The following is a 19,850-nucleotide window of genomic DNA, read 5'->3' on the forward strand; positions in this document are numbered from 1 at the left end:
CACCTCGTGATATTTTTACATGGCAGAAAGCGCATGTAGCCTTGGTATCTTTATTTGATTGAAGAGTGAAGTATTTCCAAACTTCACTTCTCTTCCCAGCCATATCATCACTCTCAGAAAAATCCTTAAAATATTACTTTAGGTTTAGATTTTAACAATTCAAGCTAACGTAAGTACTAAATTGTAAATGAACACTACATAACACCAGCAAAGCCATAGATATATAAATAACATGGAGATGGGGCAAGCTACTCGGATGTTCTTCAGCAACTGTTTCTATGATCGCGAGTGCTGTAAACAAGATCACGAGTGCAATTTACTTTATCGCGAGCACTGGTAAAACTGTAGCGCTGTGGGAAGAAAACTTAGGGTAATAGTGCATAAAATACAAAAATAGGCAATTATTTTAAAAATTAGTTTTGACTTAAAAAAAAACAGTTGCATGAAATACTATTCCTTAGTGATTTTTTTCTAACAAAAACAATATAACACAGTTTAAGAACTTGGACTGAGGTATCGGCGCGAAGTATCTGCAAATATTTTACAGATGCTGCCAATGCCGATACTCTGAATATCGACCGATACTTAGGAATCGGAATCGGCATCGGCCCAGCCCTTATTTAGTTACATTATACAGGTTTTGGTTTGTGAAAAAATTAAGACTTGGATAAATGAAGGATATTCTGGGTTTTGCTGGACATCCAGTTTAAAATTAATGAAAAATATAATGAAATCTGTAAACAAAATTTAATGTAACACTAGTATATTCCCTAAATTTTGCATGATATCTAGGTACTTTACCTTGCTTTCATCCCTGTTTTAATCTTTAATCTTTTGTTGTCTATCTTATTCTTCCTACTTATGTTATTTCTATGTGCATGCTTTTTTTTTTTTAGAATGTTTCCAGATGAAACATTTTTCTTGGAATTGGCATGCATGGACAGTATCATGTTCAGAGTTTTTTTTATAGTGGTCTACAGTACGTGGAACATACGGCTCCGGTCCCCCGCAGACATTCAACCATGGCCCACAATTACAAGTTAACTTCAACTCTAGATGGCAGACGGACAATACGTGGTCTTCCCAGGTATGTCCCAGTTGATTGTTTTTCAAGAAATAAGTATTTGTAGTAAAACAAGAGTAGTTACGACCCCAATTATTACAACCAATTTTATGTTGTGACCCCATTTATTACAAAAATTTTCTATTACGACCACTTTTGGAGAAACTGTAAATAATTATTGTTAAAATGTCAAACTTTAAAGGAAATCTGCTGAAAATTTGTTTTAAGCACGTTGTGCTGTGTTTCTTTTGGCCAGAGCTGTACCACATGTGGCACCCTCCACCTACTTGATCCTCCCTATCCTCCTAGCTCGGACAATGGTTCTGGGGTGGTAGCCATGCTTTCCGCCCGGCCATCTGACTTCGAAGTTAAAATGTAACTTTCTTTCTTTTTTGAAGTTATACTTTGTTAGTTGTGTTATGAAAAAATGATGGCTTGCGCACCATGCAATGAAATTTTCGAAAGATTAAAAAAAAAAAACTACATACAATAAAAAATTATTTACGATATGTACTTATACTGTAGTGATAGAAATTGTGTTTATAAACTTTTTCAAGTGTATTTATAAAAGTGAGGTTTTGTTTCCATTGGATGTGTAACAATTGTCAGGTTGCATGTAAGCTGCTTCCATTGTCGCTGGCAGAGAGTGTCTGTGGAAGGTGTAGTAGTCTCCTGGCCGTTTTCATGGGGTATCATGATGGGTCGTAACAGTGGGACTTTATTTATAAAACTGAGGCTGAATTTGTCACATGAAGAATATCTATGCAGAAACTTGGTAGCATAATCAAAGGGAGTGTAGTGCTTTCATTTTCCTCGTGTCATGACTGCAAGTTTGCCTAAGAGTGAGGTGTGTTATGTTGTGGTACTGTTGCACACAAATAGATTTTTTTTACCCTCAACAGAGTTTTCAGTCAAGGTTTGGAATATTAAAATATTCTATTGTTTGTGTAGGAAAATGTTGGTTACATACTGGCTTTCATAAAAGAGTACTCATTCATGGCACAAAAAATATCTTAAAAATTTGGTGGAATAAAAATCTCAGAAATGCTTCCTTTTGACTGGACTCCTGAAGAAAAAAACCTTTGACCCTTGTTCAGCAAGTTAGGATAATATTTTCTTCTGGTATTGAAAAGTTTTTTATTGCATGTTTTTTTGTTTGCATTTTAAACACCCAAAAAATATATTTATTTCACTAGTGAATTTGATAGTTGCTAAGATGTATAAATTGACATCAGGGGCGATGTAACACCATATAACTTACAGTACATATCACACACCGAGAATAATAGGGCCACATCTCAAAAAAACATTCTACTTAAAGATATAAAATATATATACTAGATATAAGATATAAAGATGTAAGATATAAAAAAAGGTTGATTAGTTTTATGGAAACAGTACCAACATTATGCACTTCCTAATGGCTGAGGATAAGAATGAACTTTCAATTATTCACTCTCCTGTAATATTCCTGTAAAACTTAGTTTTTTTGAGATGTGGCCCTATTATTCTCGGTGTACGATATTAGCTTATTTGCATCATTGATATATGAGAACACAAATTGTGAGTCTCAAACTGAGCAACTTAATTTGAAAGTTAATTTGCTGCAGATATGCTCATAACTTTGCGAAACTAGGAATGTATGAAATACATTTACGTGGCTACTAGGGGTCTGAGAGTATTAAAAAAATATTAATATTTATGAATAATTTTATATCTGGTTCAACATGTCAGATTGAATATATTGTTAATTAATCGTTAACCAGTAGATACAAGTGGTACTCGATGACAAAAATTAAACTGAAATAAAAAGTAACATGTATGAAGCTAGGATGATTTATTGAGAAATTTAGATTTGTTTCCTGCTACAATACACGCACACACACACACACACACACAAACACCCCCCCCCCACCCCACCCCATCCCACCCCACCGCCCTCCCGTGTTTTCTTGTATAATCGTCGCACATTTTATTCTAAAATCAAGTTTGAAAAGTAGGGGTGCGATGATTGTGCGGTAAAAATTTTTTTGTTAGGTAAAGTTATTCATAAAAACAAAACCCGTTCATGGAAAGTACGTTTATTTAAAAAAAGGTGGAGTATACAAGAGCACGCCAATCAATCTATATTAATAATTCCTTAAACAAAAATCTTTCTTCAACTTTAAATAGAAAAACCAAAACTCTAACGCGAACGCAAGCCACTTGAATCTGACGTGAACTAACCTGTCGTAGTACACACTTGCCACGAAAGAATGCGGGCTATCAAATGTAGTTAACTCGGCACCTGACAGAAAGCGCGTGTTGCATCCAATCGGCGAGATATCGATATTCGACTACGTGCGCGCGCTCTATAGGGGAAGCAACATAACCAAACATGAATGATGCGCTGGCTACATTTTTATAAGCGGCACGCCGCGTTAACGCAGCAAATCAGATAAAGGAAATACAGTTTAAAAACATCTTTAAAAGAAAATTTACACGTCAAACAACTTCGTATTTTTCCGTTAATTTATTAAGTAAGTGGTAATGACCGAATAAATATTAGATTTCTACTTTAAAAACATTGTTTTATACGGAAAAGGTACCTACACAAAGCGCTTGGCATCTACTAGCGGGACCAAAAACATCATGCAACGTTTACACGAGAAGTTTTTTTATCCCAATTTTGACAGCCTAAAATATGGTTGCGACGATTACGCACGCGCGATCATTATGCGATAAAACACAGTATGTGTATATATATATATATATATATATATACACACACACACACACACACACACACCATATTTTTATTATGATCAATATTATTAATAATACTCTATTTTTATGTATATAATTGGATCGATCAACAAAATGTTAAAACTTAAAATTTTACTATTTTAAGAAACTGCATTCCCGAGATTTTTTCTTTTATTTTACACATTCCTATTAGTGTTCCATAGGATATTTCTCGCATTTTCATTTTACTGTTTTTATTTTAACAATTTTTCTTGCACTTCTGTAATTTGTGAAAAAAAGTTTTGCTGTATGTTAAACTTTGCTGAAAAACATTTGATATTCGTAAAACTTTTGATATTTGATTCAAATAAAAATAGCTGTATTCACAGAAGCCTAGAGGTCAAAAGAAATAACCAACATGCATAAATATTTCGGGTGTAAAATACAAATAAGAACATTGTAATAATTGAAGCTTCTTACACTTACTGCAAGATGCCTTGATGTTAATCACAACTTTTAAAATTGGTTTTACTCCCTGCGTACAGAATTTATTCCCATCAAATGTAGCAAGTACTCTAGACAGTTGTCAAAAAAGTTTCTAACGGTTGCAAGGCAAGTGAAGTTGCAAACCTTTTATAATGAATTTGTTTTGTAGTAAAGGGGTTCAGTTCCTTTGGTAGATATCACATGTAAGAAAAAATAAAATTCTGTTTCATATGGTAGGTATGTTTCATAATTTACTCTTTATCCTCTTAATCCTCCTATACAAAATGTGAAAATAGGTCTTCATATTTTTATAAAATTTGTACGATACCTGGTAACAATTTTGAAGTTGAAAGTTATCTCCTTGCTGTGTGACCAACTGTAAATAATTATTGTTGCGTTCTCATGGGGTTCTTGGCGCCTACCCTCGTTGCAGTAAATACCAGGACCGCTACTGCTGGATGGTCTGCCCAGACTGATAGTCCAGCTAGCACGTCACTGCCCTGGGTTACTGTATGGAGAGTAATTATAAAAAGGAAATTTAGTGGTGTTACGTGAATAGTGGAAATTTGCATATAAATGAAATAATAATAATTGAAAAACATATGATTTTAATGGTTCTTAAATATTGGTGTGAAGTTACGTTTAAAATGAGGTTAATTGAGAAACAACCAAGGTGTCAAATCTAGGTGTCGGAAATTAGATGCAAATGACGTCACTAGAACACGTCGAATATACTGCCGGGTCTAGCTATACGTTGTCGGAGGCTTGAGGCTCTCTTCACAGGACCTCCAGGTGGTCTGCTGCTACACTGGAACTCTGGATGCTGTAATTCTGTAATTAGCGAACTACAGAGGTGCTGAGGTCGCCGGGTATCAGCTGAAGACTCGACATCCCTCTCGTCCTGGAAAGTCTAGTTGAATTCTGAATTGGTCTCACCAATCTTCGTGGTCGAATCTCAGCTGGCGCTGCCCTCAGATGTCTGGAACCACTACGAGACGAAAACGGGACCGACGCGGAAGTTGGCACTCGTAGTCGCCGATACTCCCTATCTAGGATTTATTTAATCCAGATACAATTCTCTCTACTCGTAGAGAGGAGAATTCTAAGCAGGACACGATCGCGGATGACGCGAAATCTTCTATTTCTCGGGCGGCAACCAAGGCTTTGGTTCGCCCCAGCCCGAGAAACGTCTTCTTTCCGCCAGATGGCGATGGCGTCTCCCTTCTTCTTCCTAATATCTATTTACTGACCGTCCCTAGCAACCAAGGAGCTATCGATATCAGCAAACAGAATAAGTTGCATAGTGAAATAAAAACGTGGATGTTGGAGTGTAAAAGAATCGAAGTAAGACCAAATGAGTAAAGTTTCCAAGGAATAATTCTTAGAAGACCCTGAAGTTGAAAGTGTGTCGTCTATGGTAATAAGATGTGTCATATTTGTTATGCCTTGGTTGTCCTCTTTACAATCAAAACAATTAAATACATAATATTCCCTCGTGGAATATACAATTAATATTACAATCATAATAAAAATAATAATATATAACTGTAAACAGTTGTACTGGTTACAAAGTGTTCATTATTTTTTTTTTTTGTTGCAGTGTGGAGCAAAGACGATCACTGCCATTTAGTAAAGGATGTGGTAGAGAGGTAAATGTATGCGTTAGTTTATGTAACTATAAATTTAGTCTCTTTCTGAATGTAAATGTGTGATTCAGTTACACGAAGGCTAGCTAATGGCTTTATTGATATACTAGAGAAAAAAATGGTTTTGAAGTGGTTGGAAGTAGAATTAAAAAATTTGAGAAGTGGGGTTTTTGTTTTAATGTTTAGACAAGCATAATTTCACACCATTATCTCCTAAAAAAACGTTAACGTTTGTTGGAAGACTTTGATAAAATAATGTTAACAGGTTAATATGTACTTAGACCAGTCAATTTAAGGCATGTAAATAATATATTATAATAAATGGTTTTAAACAGTTGTTTTGATGAACAATGTTTGGTTCTTCCCACAGTCATAGCGGGAATTAAAAATCATATGTAACATGAATGCCATAATTTGTAAATTTTATATAGTAGTGTGCACTGCAGGTTACTCTCTTATGGGGAGAAGCTAACATCTGTTAAGAGGAAAACTATGCGAGTGATAAAACCTTACATGCAATCAATTTCAATGGCTAGGATGGCAAATAGATGTTTGCTTAGTTCGTAACTTCAAAAATAGTTCTGCAATGCAATTATAACTTCTCCTGTGCAATTTTTTTGTGCACAAGCATAAATTTTTAACAAACACAATTTGGATGTGCCTTTATTAATGCTTGTATGGTAGTTGCGATGGCTTGTGAATAAGCCAGGCAAGTAATCTTGACTATGAAAATATGAAAGTGAGCTCAATTTCCAAGATGAGAAACTTACTTCAGACAAATTATTCGTATCTGCTCCACTGTATTTGTGTGTAATTTCCCAATTTATTGAGATTTCAGAAAAGGTTAAAAACACGTTTAAATCATATGTTAACCTAGCCAACAATTTAAAGTAATAATCATTAATCAAAGTTTTTTACAATATACAATATACATTCATGGCACTAAAATATTTGAGTGTTATAATCCAAATTAACTATAACCTCAAATTTTTAAACAAGCTAACCAACAGTTATGTATTAACAAAAACCAAATAAGTGCTTTAGTTTCATTAAATAGCATTATTCTGTTAAAAATATTTAAAGTTCAGAGGTTATGCAATTCCACGATGTTAATGTAAACACCAAAATACATTATTTTTTGTGAATGTCGGTATGTTTTTGTATTGTCATTATACTTTAAAGCACTGTAATTAAATTATAATATATTCACTGTACCAGATGAGAAACCATGATGAATTGGAAATTTTTTAATAAATTGTATATTCCCTTACTAATTGAACAAATCCTTATTGAAAAAACATAATTTATTTATGAAAACCTTTCTTTTATTGAATAAACTCCTTTAAACAGAACCATAATCTATTGACACAAAATGCAGTGCAATGTCACAATGTGCAAATGCTGATTACTGATTAGTTGATAACCAGATTTATTAGTTCTACTTATGTACAGGATGTCAATAAAAGAATGTCCCAGTTTCAATGTTATATTATATAAGTTTAATTTAGACTACTTATTTACAACAAATCATACATCAAATTGAAGGTAAACTTACCTAGTTTTTCTCACAAATGTTCAATATGTGCACCGTTAGTTATACTGCACACGTCCAACCTAAAGTCCAATTCTTCCCACACTTTGGTTAACACGTCCGGGGTAATGGAGTAGCCTCTTCAATTATGTGTCAACTCCGGAAAATCTTTAAGTAGTTATTTTATTAAGCCCCAAAGGTAAAAATCGCAAGGCGTTATGTCAGATGAACATGGAGCCAGTGAAAAAGAGTTCTGTCGTTTTGACCATCATGGTCAATCCAACAGTAAGGGACTTTGACGTTCAATCACTTTCATACAAAGAGATTCCGATGGGGAGGTGCTCCATCCTGTTGTTAAATAAAGTTTACAGTTTCACCCTCTTGAGTCATTCCATATCAAATCAACCAATGAAAAATTAATTTAGAAACTTCATGTTTCAGATTTATATGATTTTTTGTATTTTTATAATAAGAACTTAATATATTATATCTTTTTTTTTTTTAAATTTTTATCTTGAGTAGTTTTTTCGTATTAAATTTTTGAAAAATGCCAAATAGCCAATTTTAGCAATATTTTGTATCACACAAATACCTGTATATTTCCAACGAATGGTGCTTCAAGGCTGTTAGACAGCTCATTTTAAATGTCATTGAATGGGCTTCGATTTGATGTGTAACTTGACCAACTTCAGAAAAACAATTGTTTTCATTGTTTTCATAATTTTTAATATTGAATATCTAAAAAAAAACACCATTTTTGATATTTAAAAAAAAGTATGTTATTTATACATATATTGGTTAGATTTGTGCCAAATTTCAAGGTGATGAATCAATGGGATCATGAGTAAATAAAAATGAGAAGTTTAGTAGATGCTTAAGGCATGGTAGATAAATAAATGCCATTGGATTCTGAATCCGTGTAAGGATACATATAAAGAACTATATAAATTAAATACACATACTAGTATAATTAATAATATGTACACACTTTTAAATAACAAAATGCTTTAAGATAAGACTTAAAAGATGAGTTAACTATTTTCATAATAAACATTAAATATCGAATTTAGGTACAGGATCCGCTTGAAGACGACGATGTTCCTGCTCCTGGACAGAAACAAAAGTTCCCATGCTTCAAGTGTGGCAATCTCACTTTCCGCAAGTGTGTGTGCGGTGGAGCTTACTACTGTAAGGATGAGTGCAGGTTGAGTGATTGGCCGGAACACAAGCCAGTTTGCCTTAAAAAATTGTGAGTACGGTGTGTTCGTATTTAACATTATTTTATAAGTCGCAACTTGATATACCTTGTCATTTTCATAAGTGTTTATTGTTTCACTGTCTAGGGCCTCATTACATAATAGTCATAGAATTATTATTAAAGAATGAAGTTTGAGATGACGGGGATGTAACCAGAAATTTGTTTAGAAAGGTTTGGTTGTGGTAAGGATTAGTGTGCAGCCCTTAATGTATATATACTTAACATGAAAAAAGTATTTTAAGCAATAGTTCTTAAGATAAAAAGAAGGGTATTTTTTTAGGAGAGCCTGAGTACTCAAAATGTCTAGTTTTAAGTACAGTCAAACCTCCATCTATCGAACTCGCATGTATCGATTGTCCGTGTTTATCGTATACTTTCTACGGTCCCGGCAAAATTGCCATACAACTAAGGTTAAAAAAGTCCGCTTGTACCGATGTTCGAATTATCGTTTTGTCTGCATTCATCGTACAAAATATGTGGTCCCGTCACTATAAATTATAATAGATGATCGTTTAACCTTAGATTTTGCAGAAATAACCATTTCTTATAAAGAAACCGTCATAAAAACAGTAACGATAGTATACAATGGTAAATATCACCTTGAATCTGCAGCCAAGTAATGGAGCACGTAAATATGAAGAAAAGACAAATGAACAACTTACGAAGAAATATGGATGATGTACCATAACTACAGTACAAACCCAATTGTTATCCTAAGATAATTACCATAAAAGGAACTAAAGATTCTTTGTCTATACCATAATTACTACAGAAGCACGATAGCTACCACATTTGCACTACAGTTACCGTAACAACCGAGATGTCTATTTACCGTGACGGTGATGTATTTATTTATGACATATTAAAATTAAAGAACATTATTGAAAAAAGGGATGTTAAATTTAAATATGTACGTTTGGCACATGTTGCGAAGAAATAATGCGATCTGAAAGAATGCAGTACTACTACGAAAACTGAAAAGGGTACTCGTGGATTTTTAGGTTATGGCAGTCTCTCTCGTTTTTCAGTAATATCGGCCGAAAATTAACAAGCGTATCGGAAGTCGGCAGAAATGCTGATTCAATTAAATATTGGCAAAATCGGCTTCTTCAGTACAGCTCTACATTTGATGACATGAGTAAACATATTTCAGACTTCAGGATATTGAAAATGACTAATTTCCATGTAGATTTATTGTGTTTATGTTTTTTTTTTGCAAGTGTAAATTGAATTAAGTAAAATACCTCCATTTTTATTTATTTTTCAACTGATTTAACTTTAAAGACAAGTAACTGATATATTTCTGACACTAATTTTGAGGTTGAAATATTTTTTAAAAATTCTTAGGTTGAAGTCCACATCTATTGAATGTCCGCATCTACTGAATTTTTTTGTTGGTCCCCTGAAAAACGATAGATAGAGGTTTGACTGTACTCAACTGGAGCCTAATTTTAAAGCTTGAAAAATTCTGTTAGTTTACTGTTTGGTCCAGGAAAATAATAAAATGCTATTGAAACATCACTAATACAAACCAGGAGTATTCTAGAATTATATACATACCAAGGAATTGTGAAATTTGTACAATTCAGTACAGCAGGAAATGTGATTGGTTGATGCAGAACTGGTTACAAAGGTATTTGTTACTATTAAGGTACATCAACATGTGACACTCTTATTTTCCTGCAGTTTCATTATTATTAACAATTTTGTTTAAATTTGCTAGCAATGGTTGCTGATTGTACATAATTGCATACTCTATTTATGATTTTCGTTTTTGTATGGACGTATTTGTGGTCATTAGCACGTCATCATCATAATTTTGTTTATGTTAACCTGTACTACAAGCACTAAAAATATAATTTCTGTGCAAGTGCTTTACACAAAATATTGTAGAATTTGTTGCAGTAACAGCTGTTTCTTAAAATGGGCTTCGAGTATCTTTTTCCACATAATTATTATTTCTACTGGGGCATCATTGAAAAGAAATAAACAAACAAAATAAATGTTTATTTTACTGTTATTTAGCTGAAAATAATAATGGCACAAATGAACAATTGATGAATAAACACGGACGAAGCACCATAGTTATCCAACACAATAGTTACCATAACAACAACTGCAGTTATACAGAAGCACATTGACTACTACAGTTGCACCATAGTTACCATAAATAAATTGCAAATTAAATGTTACGGCCTTGCTACTTCGCCCACAGAGCATAAGCACAATAATATTGTACAAACACCCTGAATATTCTTGTATAGGCCGTATAATGAATAGGGCAATAACAAACTTTAATATTTAAAATAGCAGTAAAATGATAGTGTTGGAAAATTACTTTCATTATGATGTTACAAATTAACATCCTAAATTTAAAGTCTTCCAACTGCAGTGCAACTGGACAAACATATTTTAGTATCTTATGCTTTATAATATAATCAGAAAAAGATAATTCTATATATTTTTTTATTAGTACGTACTAATTGCATAAAAAGGTTTTGAAGAAAAAATCAAATAGCTAAATTACATGAAAATGTACAGTTGTATAATTCTTTCGTAAATCTAAATATTGTAGTTATGGTCTGTAGTTTATGCAGTTAGCACTATGATAGTGAGTGAATAACAATGTACTTTTGTGCCTTTATTTCCTGTTGTTGAACTTAAAGGAAAATGACTAAAAAAAAGTTATGCTGACTACTCGATGTTAAAATATGCTAGTTTTGCACCCCTAGTGCTTTTTGGCTATGATGTTTGCCAGTTAGACGAGCCTAATTGAAAATAACACTTGTTTAAAAATTTTGTTCATTGGTATCAATAAATCTTTTATATTTCTATTTTTAATAATTTTTAAAATGTTTGAGTGTTGACAATATTTACGGATTTGCGTTTTGAACCAAATTTTTAATTTATAATGTAACAATGCTCATTTCCTTTCTCATAGGTTATCTATTTTAGTTTGAAATTGTGGTCTTATTTTTGATAGTAAATAAATTTGCTAGCTTTTAATAAACTATTAGTTTTGGGCCGCTTCCTAAAATATACAGATTCTGATTCCATTTTCGATTCTTAAATTAAAGTGTCGATTCTTCGAATCCAATTTCCTTAATTTTTATCTGACAATGTTCAACAGAGTAATAGACTGAGAAAAAAAGGTTGTTTATGATTTTAAAAATGTAATTGCATTGTGTTTCATTTTCTGTGCAGAAATTAACATTATATACAGCTTGTGTAATGTTAAAAAGCATGTTCATTACCACCAAGTTACGCTACCTTGAATTTCTAGCACAATTTGGCCTTTTAACCTTGCATATAGTTAGACGAAACACGTGTTCAAACACTGCCAATAATCAAAGATGTCTTATGACGTAAATTGTAAATAATATTATAACTTAACCAATTTTAGATACCTTACATTATCAACTCAATTAAGTTATTGTAAAAAAAGAGGGTTTGTACGGTTAGGTTAAGAATTTTATTTTCAAGCACAACTAAATAATGATCCAAATAAAATGACAATATAACCTTGTTTTTACATATTTCAAGGGACCAGGGCGAAAAAAAATAAAAAGAGGGAAATGTAAAAATAAAACTTTATTATCTCATTATGATGGAAACAAATATGCACCACACTAAAATAAAATGTCAGAGATGCTTACTTTTTAATATATTAACTAGAACTTAATTATCTCACTTGGTGAAAAGAATAAATCCATCCAGTCTTGCAGTTCTTAACAACCGTAAAGAGAAATTTTTTTTCTGTTCTTGAGTAAGAATGATCTGTGCATGTTTAAGCATCTCAAAATTTCCGCATTTTATGGTGAGATTTTCTTACACAAAATATTTAAACTCTTCAAATAATCGCGCGTTAACATTAATTCATTTCAGAAATTTATCGGAAAAAATTCTGTTAAATTAACACAACTACTTTCAAAATATTGTTTATGGTTAGTAATAAAAATTTACGAACGTTTCAGCAGCAATGTTTGGAAATTCAGAATTGCCAACTGCCTTTCCAAAATATTTCTAATGTAAAACGAGCATCGCTAAACACGCACAAGAAAGCCGATTTACAGCAATTTGGTTATGTTGCTTTTAAACTTATTTTAATACGGTCGTAGTAATCCACTGTAAATTTTGGTAAAATTGCTTTAAAAATTATTTTATTTATAATTCTTTAAAGTTTAAAGAGCAGAGATGTGAAATATCTTATTTTTCACGTTCACGTCATCAAATATTTGGTTCATGGCCGTATTGTTTACCATGGCAGGTAGCACAAACAAAAAATTAGATTGTTTACAATGGCAAACGTATCTGCCATGATCAAATAGTTAATGTTTAGTAAATAGAATTTACATGATTTTCTTTAAGCATTGATGGTTTTGTCTAATTAGTTTTGAAGATTTACTATTAAATGCAGTGCTGCTGCTACGTAATTTCCGAAAAATGCTTTCGCTTAAAGCGGGAAAGTAGATACTGCATTTGTACTGTAGGGAAAATGGCGGTGCAAGTAAATAAATACGTTAATCACCGAAATTCGTAAGTCTCAGTTCCGTAAAAAAGATTTTATAATGTTGTTTAAAAATTATAATTGCATACATTTTAATATTTTCTTACGTTGCGTAGGAGATGTATTTTGCAAACTTACAAAAACAATGCAGGAATCGGTCATGGTCGATTCCAAAACCATTGTATTCTGAATCCCGTGATTATAGTGGGATCGGTGGAACCGAAGGATTCCGGAATCGGAATCGACCCATCACCATAAACTATACTTGTTAGGTAGGTTAAGATGGATGTGTCTTGACTGTTAGTTAAGTTGTGGGGACTGTTTGTTGTGTGTTCTCCTTGCCTCCATAAAATGCAAAAGGCAGTGGCAAGCAACCGTAAAATCACCCTATATGAAAATATCAGGTCTTCGTGGGGTCACCATGCTTGGAATTGAGAAATAATAACTTTGTTTTTAATAGTATGTAATTTCCTTGTGAGTAACAGTCTTTGCAGTTGTACTGTTAGTTTTAATTAATAGAGACAAGTTTTTATGGTTTTATTTTTAGTCCTTTTTCATTTTTTAAAACAGAGGATTTTGGTGTTATTTATGTGCTCCATTTTTTCAATAAAATAATCTATAATGATTAATTCAGAACAATAAAAATAAATTTGTGAGTTTTTGTGTTTTAAAAGTGATTCAATAAGAGATGCACAATAAAACAAATTGACTAAATGTTGGTGATCCATGTACACTACTACATTTTTTTAATCCAGATATAAAGGCATTCTATCAATTTAAAACATTTTAAGATTAGATAAATTTTTTATAATTTTCATTAAATTTAGGTTAAATGCTACTAATTACATGATAGAACTTGCATTTTGGTGCTAAATGGTGTTTTGACATGCTTTACAGTGTTATTTTGGTTATATTGCAATACACATAATATTGTCCCTATTAATTAAATACAATTTTTAATTTAGATAATAAAAAAATTAATTAATTAGAAGTTATTGTTTGTTCCAAGTGATATGATTATAGTTATGTAGTTATTTGACTGTTTCTGATTCAGGGAGAGCCAGCCTGAGTTTCAGGCAGAAACAGCAAGTTGTTCTCTGACCAGTCCCGAGAAGGGTTCGGCAAGAAGCCAGCTGGGCTTCAGGAAGGGACAGATTGAGAATGGCATACAGTCACAGCAGAATGTAAATCTTAGCCCCAGGCAGTCAAGATTCCCTGCTTTGGATGATTTTGCTAGCACACAAACAACTAGGAGCAGCAGGCTTTCAAATGTCCCTGCAAGAAACGACTTGGACAGCGTGCAGGATTATAAGTTTTCGGATATGAAAGAAAGCTCAGCTAACCAATACCCAAATGATGGTAGTATGAGTAATGAGCATGGTGATTTCACTAACAAACAGAATCGAAGTAGGAAAAATAATTGGGATAATAACGAAATGAGGATTGACAGCCATCCAAGCGGAGGCCAGAATCGGAGGGGAATGGATGGTGGGGACAATTGGAAGGAGGCTGATGTGAAAAACAATCATATTTTGGGGCAAAACCTAAAGTATATTCAAGGTGATTCTGACCGTAGTAATGATAATTTATTCAAACGTGGTGGTGGTAAAAAAAATGTTAGCCAACGTGATGTTGATATTGGAAGAAATTCAAACCAGGATGATAGTGGAAGAAATGTAAACCAGTACAGTGGGGTTAAAAGTAATTTTAGTCAACTTAATGATGATAGAAAGAGAATTGTCGGTCAAGATAATGGTGACAATAGGATAAATTATGGTCAGGGTGATGGTGACAATCGAAGAGATTTCTGTCAGGGCAGTGGTGACAGAAAAAATTTCAATCAGGGCAGTGGTGACAGGAGAAATTTGAGCCAGGGCAGTGGTGACAATAGAAGAAATTTCTGTCACCGTGATGGTGTTAAAAAGAATTTCAGTCAAGATGGTGAAAATAGGCGAAATTTTGGTCAGCATGATGGTGATAAGAACAAATTTGGTGATAGGAGTAATGCACGAAATGATAGTTCGGGCAGGAGAACATTTGGTTCTCGTGACAACAAGCCATTCTCCGGTGGAATGAATGAAAAGAAAGGTAATGTTTGGAATGGAAAACATTCAGAAGGTGCTGCCCATACAAACTTGGAAGAAAATGATGAATCATGGGATGAACCGATAGAGGTAAGCCATGTAATGTTTATTATTAATAAGTAGGGACCCCAAAAAATGGTGAACTGTGAAATTCGCGAAAAATGACCAAATTCAGCCATTTTTAAAATTATGGGAAATTCCAAAATTTTTGTGGAAGCATGAATTTTGGCGTGAAATACAGCTTTTTCACTAGTTGAACACCACCATTTTCAAAATTCTTGTTGACCGTCATAGATTTTTTAAACAAGAAACAAATTTCAATAATTAAGTATTTTGATCTCTCGAACATAGTAATTATTTCTACTACAGCGCCAATTGATATTAAATGATTATGGATGCCTCAAATACGATGCTTTGCTCTTTATGCTGTGCGTACAACACAAAATATTGCATCTTGTGTATTGATATCTTGGGTTGTGTAGCAGGATGGTCTTGTGTACAAAAGAAACTACTATGCATTTTATATTTATACTTTGTCACGTTAACTTTGTTTGCCGGGAAACTTCTGAACATATGTGAAAAATAATGTGAGAATAACCTATGTTCTCATTTGTGTGCACTCTTTATTCTATAAAATTTTTTGGAGTGTTGATAGATTTTTTCTCAAAAATAATGGTTGAATTTATTCTCTGTTCAAAATATGTAATACTTCTGTAAATTGAGTTTGACGTCGAACTAAGTGCCTACGTAGCTCCCTACAGGCCGTTATGACGAGGCAACGCCCCTCCTGCCTGCCAGTTATGCGTGTGTGGTGCAGTGTAGCTAAGGCGGGAGAGGGGGGGGGGTGTAGGGGCCAGTTAGGCGCAGTGGTACCAACAAGTACGACAGTACTTCCCCGCGACGAGGGTGATGTGTTTTCTTTTTCAGCAGACAATTTATGTATCGCAGAAGAGAGACTGAATTTGTATATATTTTTTTACTTTTATTTGAAGGGTCTTGTTCTGATTGTGCACTGGGTGACTTAGGTTCCGCCCCGCCTGCGACACGTCACGAGCTCCGTGGGAGACGGTGAGGGGAGGGGGAGACGTGTCAGGAGGGGTAGCGCCGCGCGCGGGTGGCGCCAGTCGCGAGCGAGTCACGGGCCCGGTCGGTCATGGGAGTGGAGAGGTCGTGGTTTATTTCCCAGCGCGGGTAAGCATAGTCATTCAGCGTCGCTGGTCAGGACGAGGATAGGCCTTTTTCTAGACGCGCGGAACTACGTAGCATCGCCAGTAAAATCTCGGCTGTCATAATTAATTTTGTATACAAATATAGGTTGTGAGAAATTGCGATCGGCCCTCGTGGCGTGGGCGTCCTAACAGACAGTCACGAGTCAGACGCGAGAGACACGCCTCGCAACCCACAGAGATTTGCAGCATATCCTGAACATCGTGTAGCCAGTAGACTTCGTGTCAGAGCCAGTAGCGCATTGATTTGCAGTGCGGCACTGATCGGCATGGCACAGCTCACGGAGCCGGGCTTCCCCCTAAGACATGCACAGGCGGGGACGGGGTCAGCCCCATGTATCAGGGTCGGTGTGTCAATAAACCAGCAGTCGCCCATTGAACTTGGACATTGTGATTACGAGCACCAGTTTAGCTTCCCCCAGAGGCCATGAGGCCTGAACCCCCCTCTACCTCGAGCAGTCGGGCAGCTGCACCTTTCCTGGGGAATAGCCTGGACGACGACAAGTTGATATATTTTTTTTTTACTTTGCTTGTGCTCGGTGCACACATAATTATACAGTTTTTCCATAATTTTCCTTTAAATAACTAGAGTAATTTTTTTCTTTGTCTAGTGACTTTCATATACAGAATAGCTGCTGAAGTTTTGAGAGGGTCTATTTCAATTGTTAAGTGTAAGCAACAGGTTAAAATGGTCTTATTAATGTATGTGTTAGTTCTTTCACTGACCATATTTCAGATCTGGGAGCACATTTGCTAACTGGTTGGCCCCAGAGGCTGAGGTTTGATCACACATCTCCCACTGAGGTGAATGTGGTTATAATTCCTGGTGGTGTCAAATTGCTAGTTTGTCTCTAGAGAGAAACATGGTGGACATTTCCACAAACTGAGGGTTTTCTTGGGGTACTCCCATTTCCCTTTCAAATGCATATCATCGTTGCTAACTCTCACAATTTTGCTTGTCATCTGTCTCCAATGACTTGAATGTAAAGGATGCATTTAAAATTAATTTATGCATTCAATTTAATCTGTATACCAAATAGCCAAGCTGGTTGTAAATTCATTTAATCTTTTTTAATCATTTTGTAATATGTGAAAATAAGTTTTTTGGCACAAATTTTTTAAGGATTTAACTCTGTAGAAAATACCTAAATAGTTTTAAAAAATATGTCAGATCGATTTAAATGTTTACCTAACAGAAAATTGGCTTGTAATTATTTTTTTTTTTTTGCACAGGGACTATTTACTACAAATAAGAGCAGTGACAGTCCCCCAGTTGTGCTAGTCTAGCCTGAGTGTCTAGGAGGTTCACAAGCACACTTTCTCATAGAAAAGAGAGGGAGGGATAGAAAGGCCACTCTCTGAATAACGGCTAGAACGCTATTTGCAGCGCTGTTGTGGCTGTGCACAATACTAACCATATAAACATTGGTGGAAGAATGACCTAAGTAGCTATTTATGCTAAAACCACCTATGTCACAAGCTAGCATTTTCGTACACGTGGCGGCATATTTTACTTAATACGTAATTTTATACTCAAATTAACAATGTACCTCAATGAAAATATGGCCACTAAATAATTGAATAAATAAACGCCAGATATTTTCCAGTTTTCCACCTACGAAGCAATAAGCAAGTAGCACGCTAATAACCTAAAGTCCTAAACAAAAATACGAAAGAAAAATTGCCGCCATTACAAATTAGCCTTGGCAACGAATCGTAAACAAACATTGAGCAGTGAGCACACAAGCGCTCTTACGGCCGTGCACAAAAATAAAACCAGGGTGGCCACCAAACCGGGAAAACGGGAAAAACCGGGAATATGTCGGGAATTTGAAAGGGCCCGGGTAAAACCGGGAAACTGTCTGGAATTTTATTTATTTCCTGGGCAAATGCTGCGGTGTAAATGCGCACAACTTATATAAGACGTACATCGCGGCGTCTGATAATCACGCGGCAAATCTGTACAGTGTCATGTTGGCAGCGACTGTAGTGTTCCCAGGCGTGTCATGTTTCTTCTTTCCTCATAGACGCAATACGTCACTAAGAGGCGGAGGGGAAGGGGGAATTTGAACCGCACTACGGCGTGCAACACGGGGTGTTGTTATAATTTGTTCTGTTCAGTACAAGTCTTCGAGCGGTTTTAGTCTTACGCTGTGCAGTTTGTTAGGAAGCTATTGCGGCAATGTCTACTAGGTATTCCTGTCGTTATGAGTCTTGAGGTTCCATGGGCTACTGAGGATGCGAAAGACAGAACTTGTGCGAGATACAAGATATGCAATAAAAGTTTCAAGATCGATACGATGGGTAGGGGAGCATTTACAAGCCATGCCAAATCTAAGAATTACAATAGAGTTATAAATAACCAATCAAGAAACCTGCAAGTTACAGAATTTTGTTTCCACTCAACCTGCTCAGGATGAAGCCCACGCTTCCTGTAACAAAGTTTTATTAGTACAGTAGAACCTCGATGATACGTTCCCGTTTCATACATTTTCCCGTGTCATACGCCGATTAATATCGGTCCCGCCGAAAGTACTATATTTACAATGGTTTACTTTCCCGGAACATACACTTATAAAACCATTAATTTCCCGTTTCATACGTTTTTACGAAGCGGAAAAGTCCTAAAATTCGCAAATTTTTTTTATATTCCTCCTTATAAACTCCGTTTTAATGCTTTTATTTTGAAAAACGATCATTGTTTACATTTGCAAACTTAAGAAAATAACTTTATTGCACCATAGATATGGATAGTATCAGGAAGACTGTGCACTTCGCTAGTAGCATCTATGGCCAGCACCAAGCGAGACTAGTGGTGCAAACAAGAAATGATCATGAAAATGGTGCACGTGCTTTACCAAGGCACGGATCTCATATTTTGTGCAGTCATTTATCTTTGAACTGAATATACCCGTTTGTTATTGTTTTTTTACGATTGGATTGTTTTGTATTTTACGTTTCTCAAGTTAAAATTTTATTGAAAATTGTTCTGTTGCATAAAGTTGTTTGTAAAATGTAATAAACAAGCAAAAATTTCTGATTTTTTTTTACAATAACCTAATTTTTTTAATTTCTAATTTAGGCTTGGTGACTTTTCCCCCCTCCAAGAAAGGACTTCATAACATTTTTTAAGGCCACTGTTTCTCATGTCAGCTTTACTTGATTATGGACTGTATTTTACATTTCTGGTGGTTTTATTATATGTATAATATAATGATGAATTCATATCTTTCATTAATGTAATGCAATTATTTACACATATGTATTTATGTTTAATCTGGCATTGTGCTGGTATGCTAGATTGGAAAAAAAATTCATTATTGCC

General features: G+C 34.6%; 1 protein-coding gene across 7 annotated transcripts in view; it reads left to right on the forward strand.

The window, feature by feature from the left end:
* Nucleotides 1–19,850, forward strand: part of LOC134530599 (tudor domain-containing 6-like) — a 229,928-nt gene that overhangs the window by 28,218 nt on the left and 181,860 nt on the right. For 6 of the 7 annotated variants that reach the window (XM_063365580.1, XM_063365575.1, XM_063365578.1 and 3 more), the window contains 4 exons: nucleotides 971–1,087; nucleotides 5,874–5,922; nucleotides 8,521–8,699; nucleotides 14,270–15,389. In XM_063365580.1, coding sequence (XP_063221650.1) covers nucleotides 971–1,087; nucleotides 5,874–5,922; nucleotides 8,521–8,699; nucleotides 14,270–15,389 — 1,465 coding nt within the window. Of the gene's footprint in view, nucleotides 1–970; nucleotides 1,088–5,873; nucleotides 5,923–8,520; nucleotides 8,700–8,759; nucleotides 10,342–14,269; nucleotides 15,390–19,850 lie in introns of those variants that run through there. The other variant, XM_063365581.1, reaches the window with a different exon arrangement.

The sequence above is a fragment of the Bacillus rossius genome, chromosome 3 (genome assembly GCF_032445375.1).
Source record: "Bacillus rossius redtenbacheri isolate Brsri chromosome 3, Brsri_v3, whole genome shotgun sequence".
Taxonomy (NCBI): Eukaryota; Metazoa; Arthropoda; class Insecta; order Phasmatodea; family Bacillidae; genus Bacillus; species Bacillus rossius.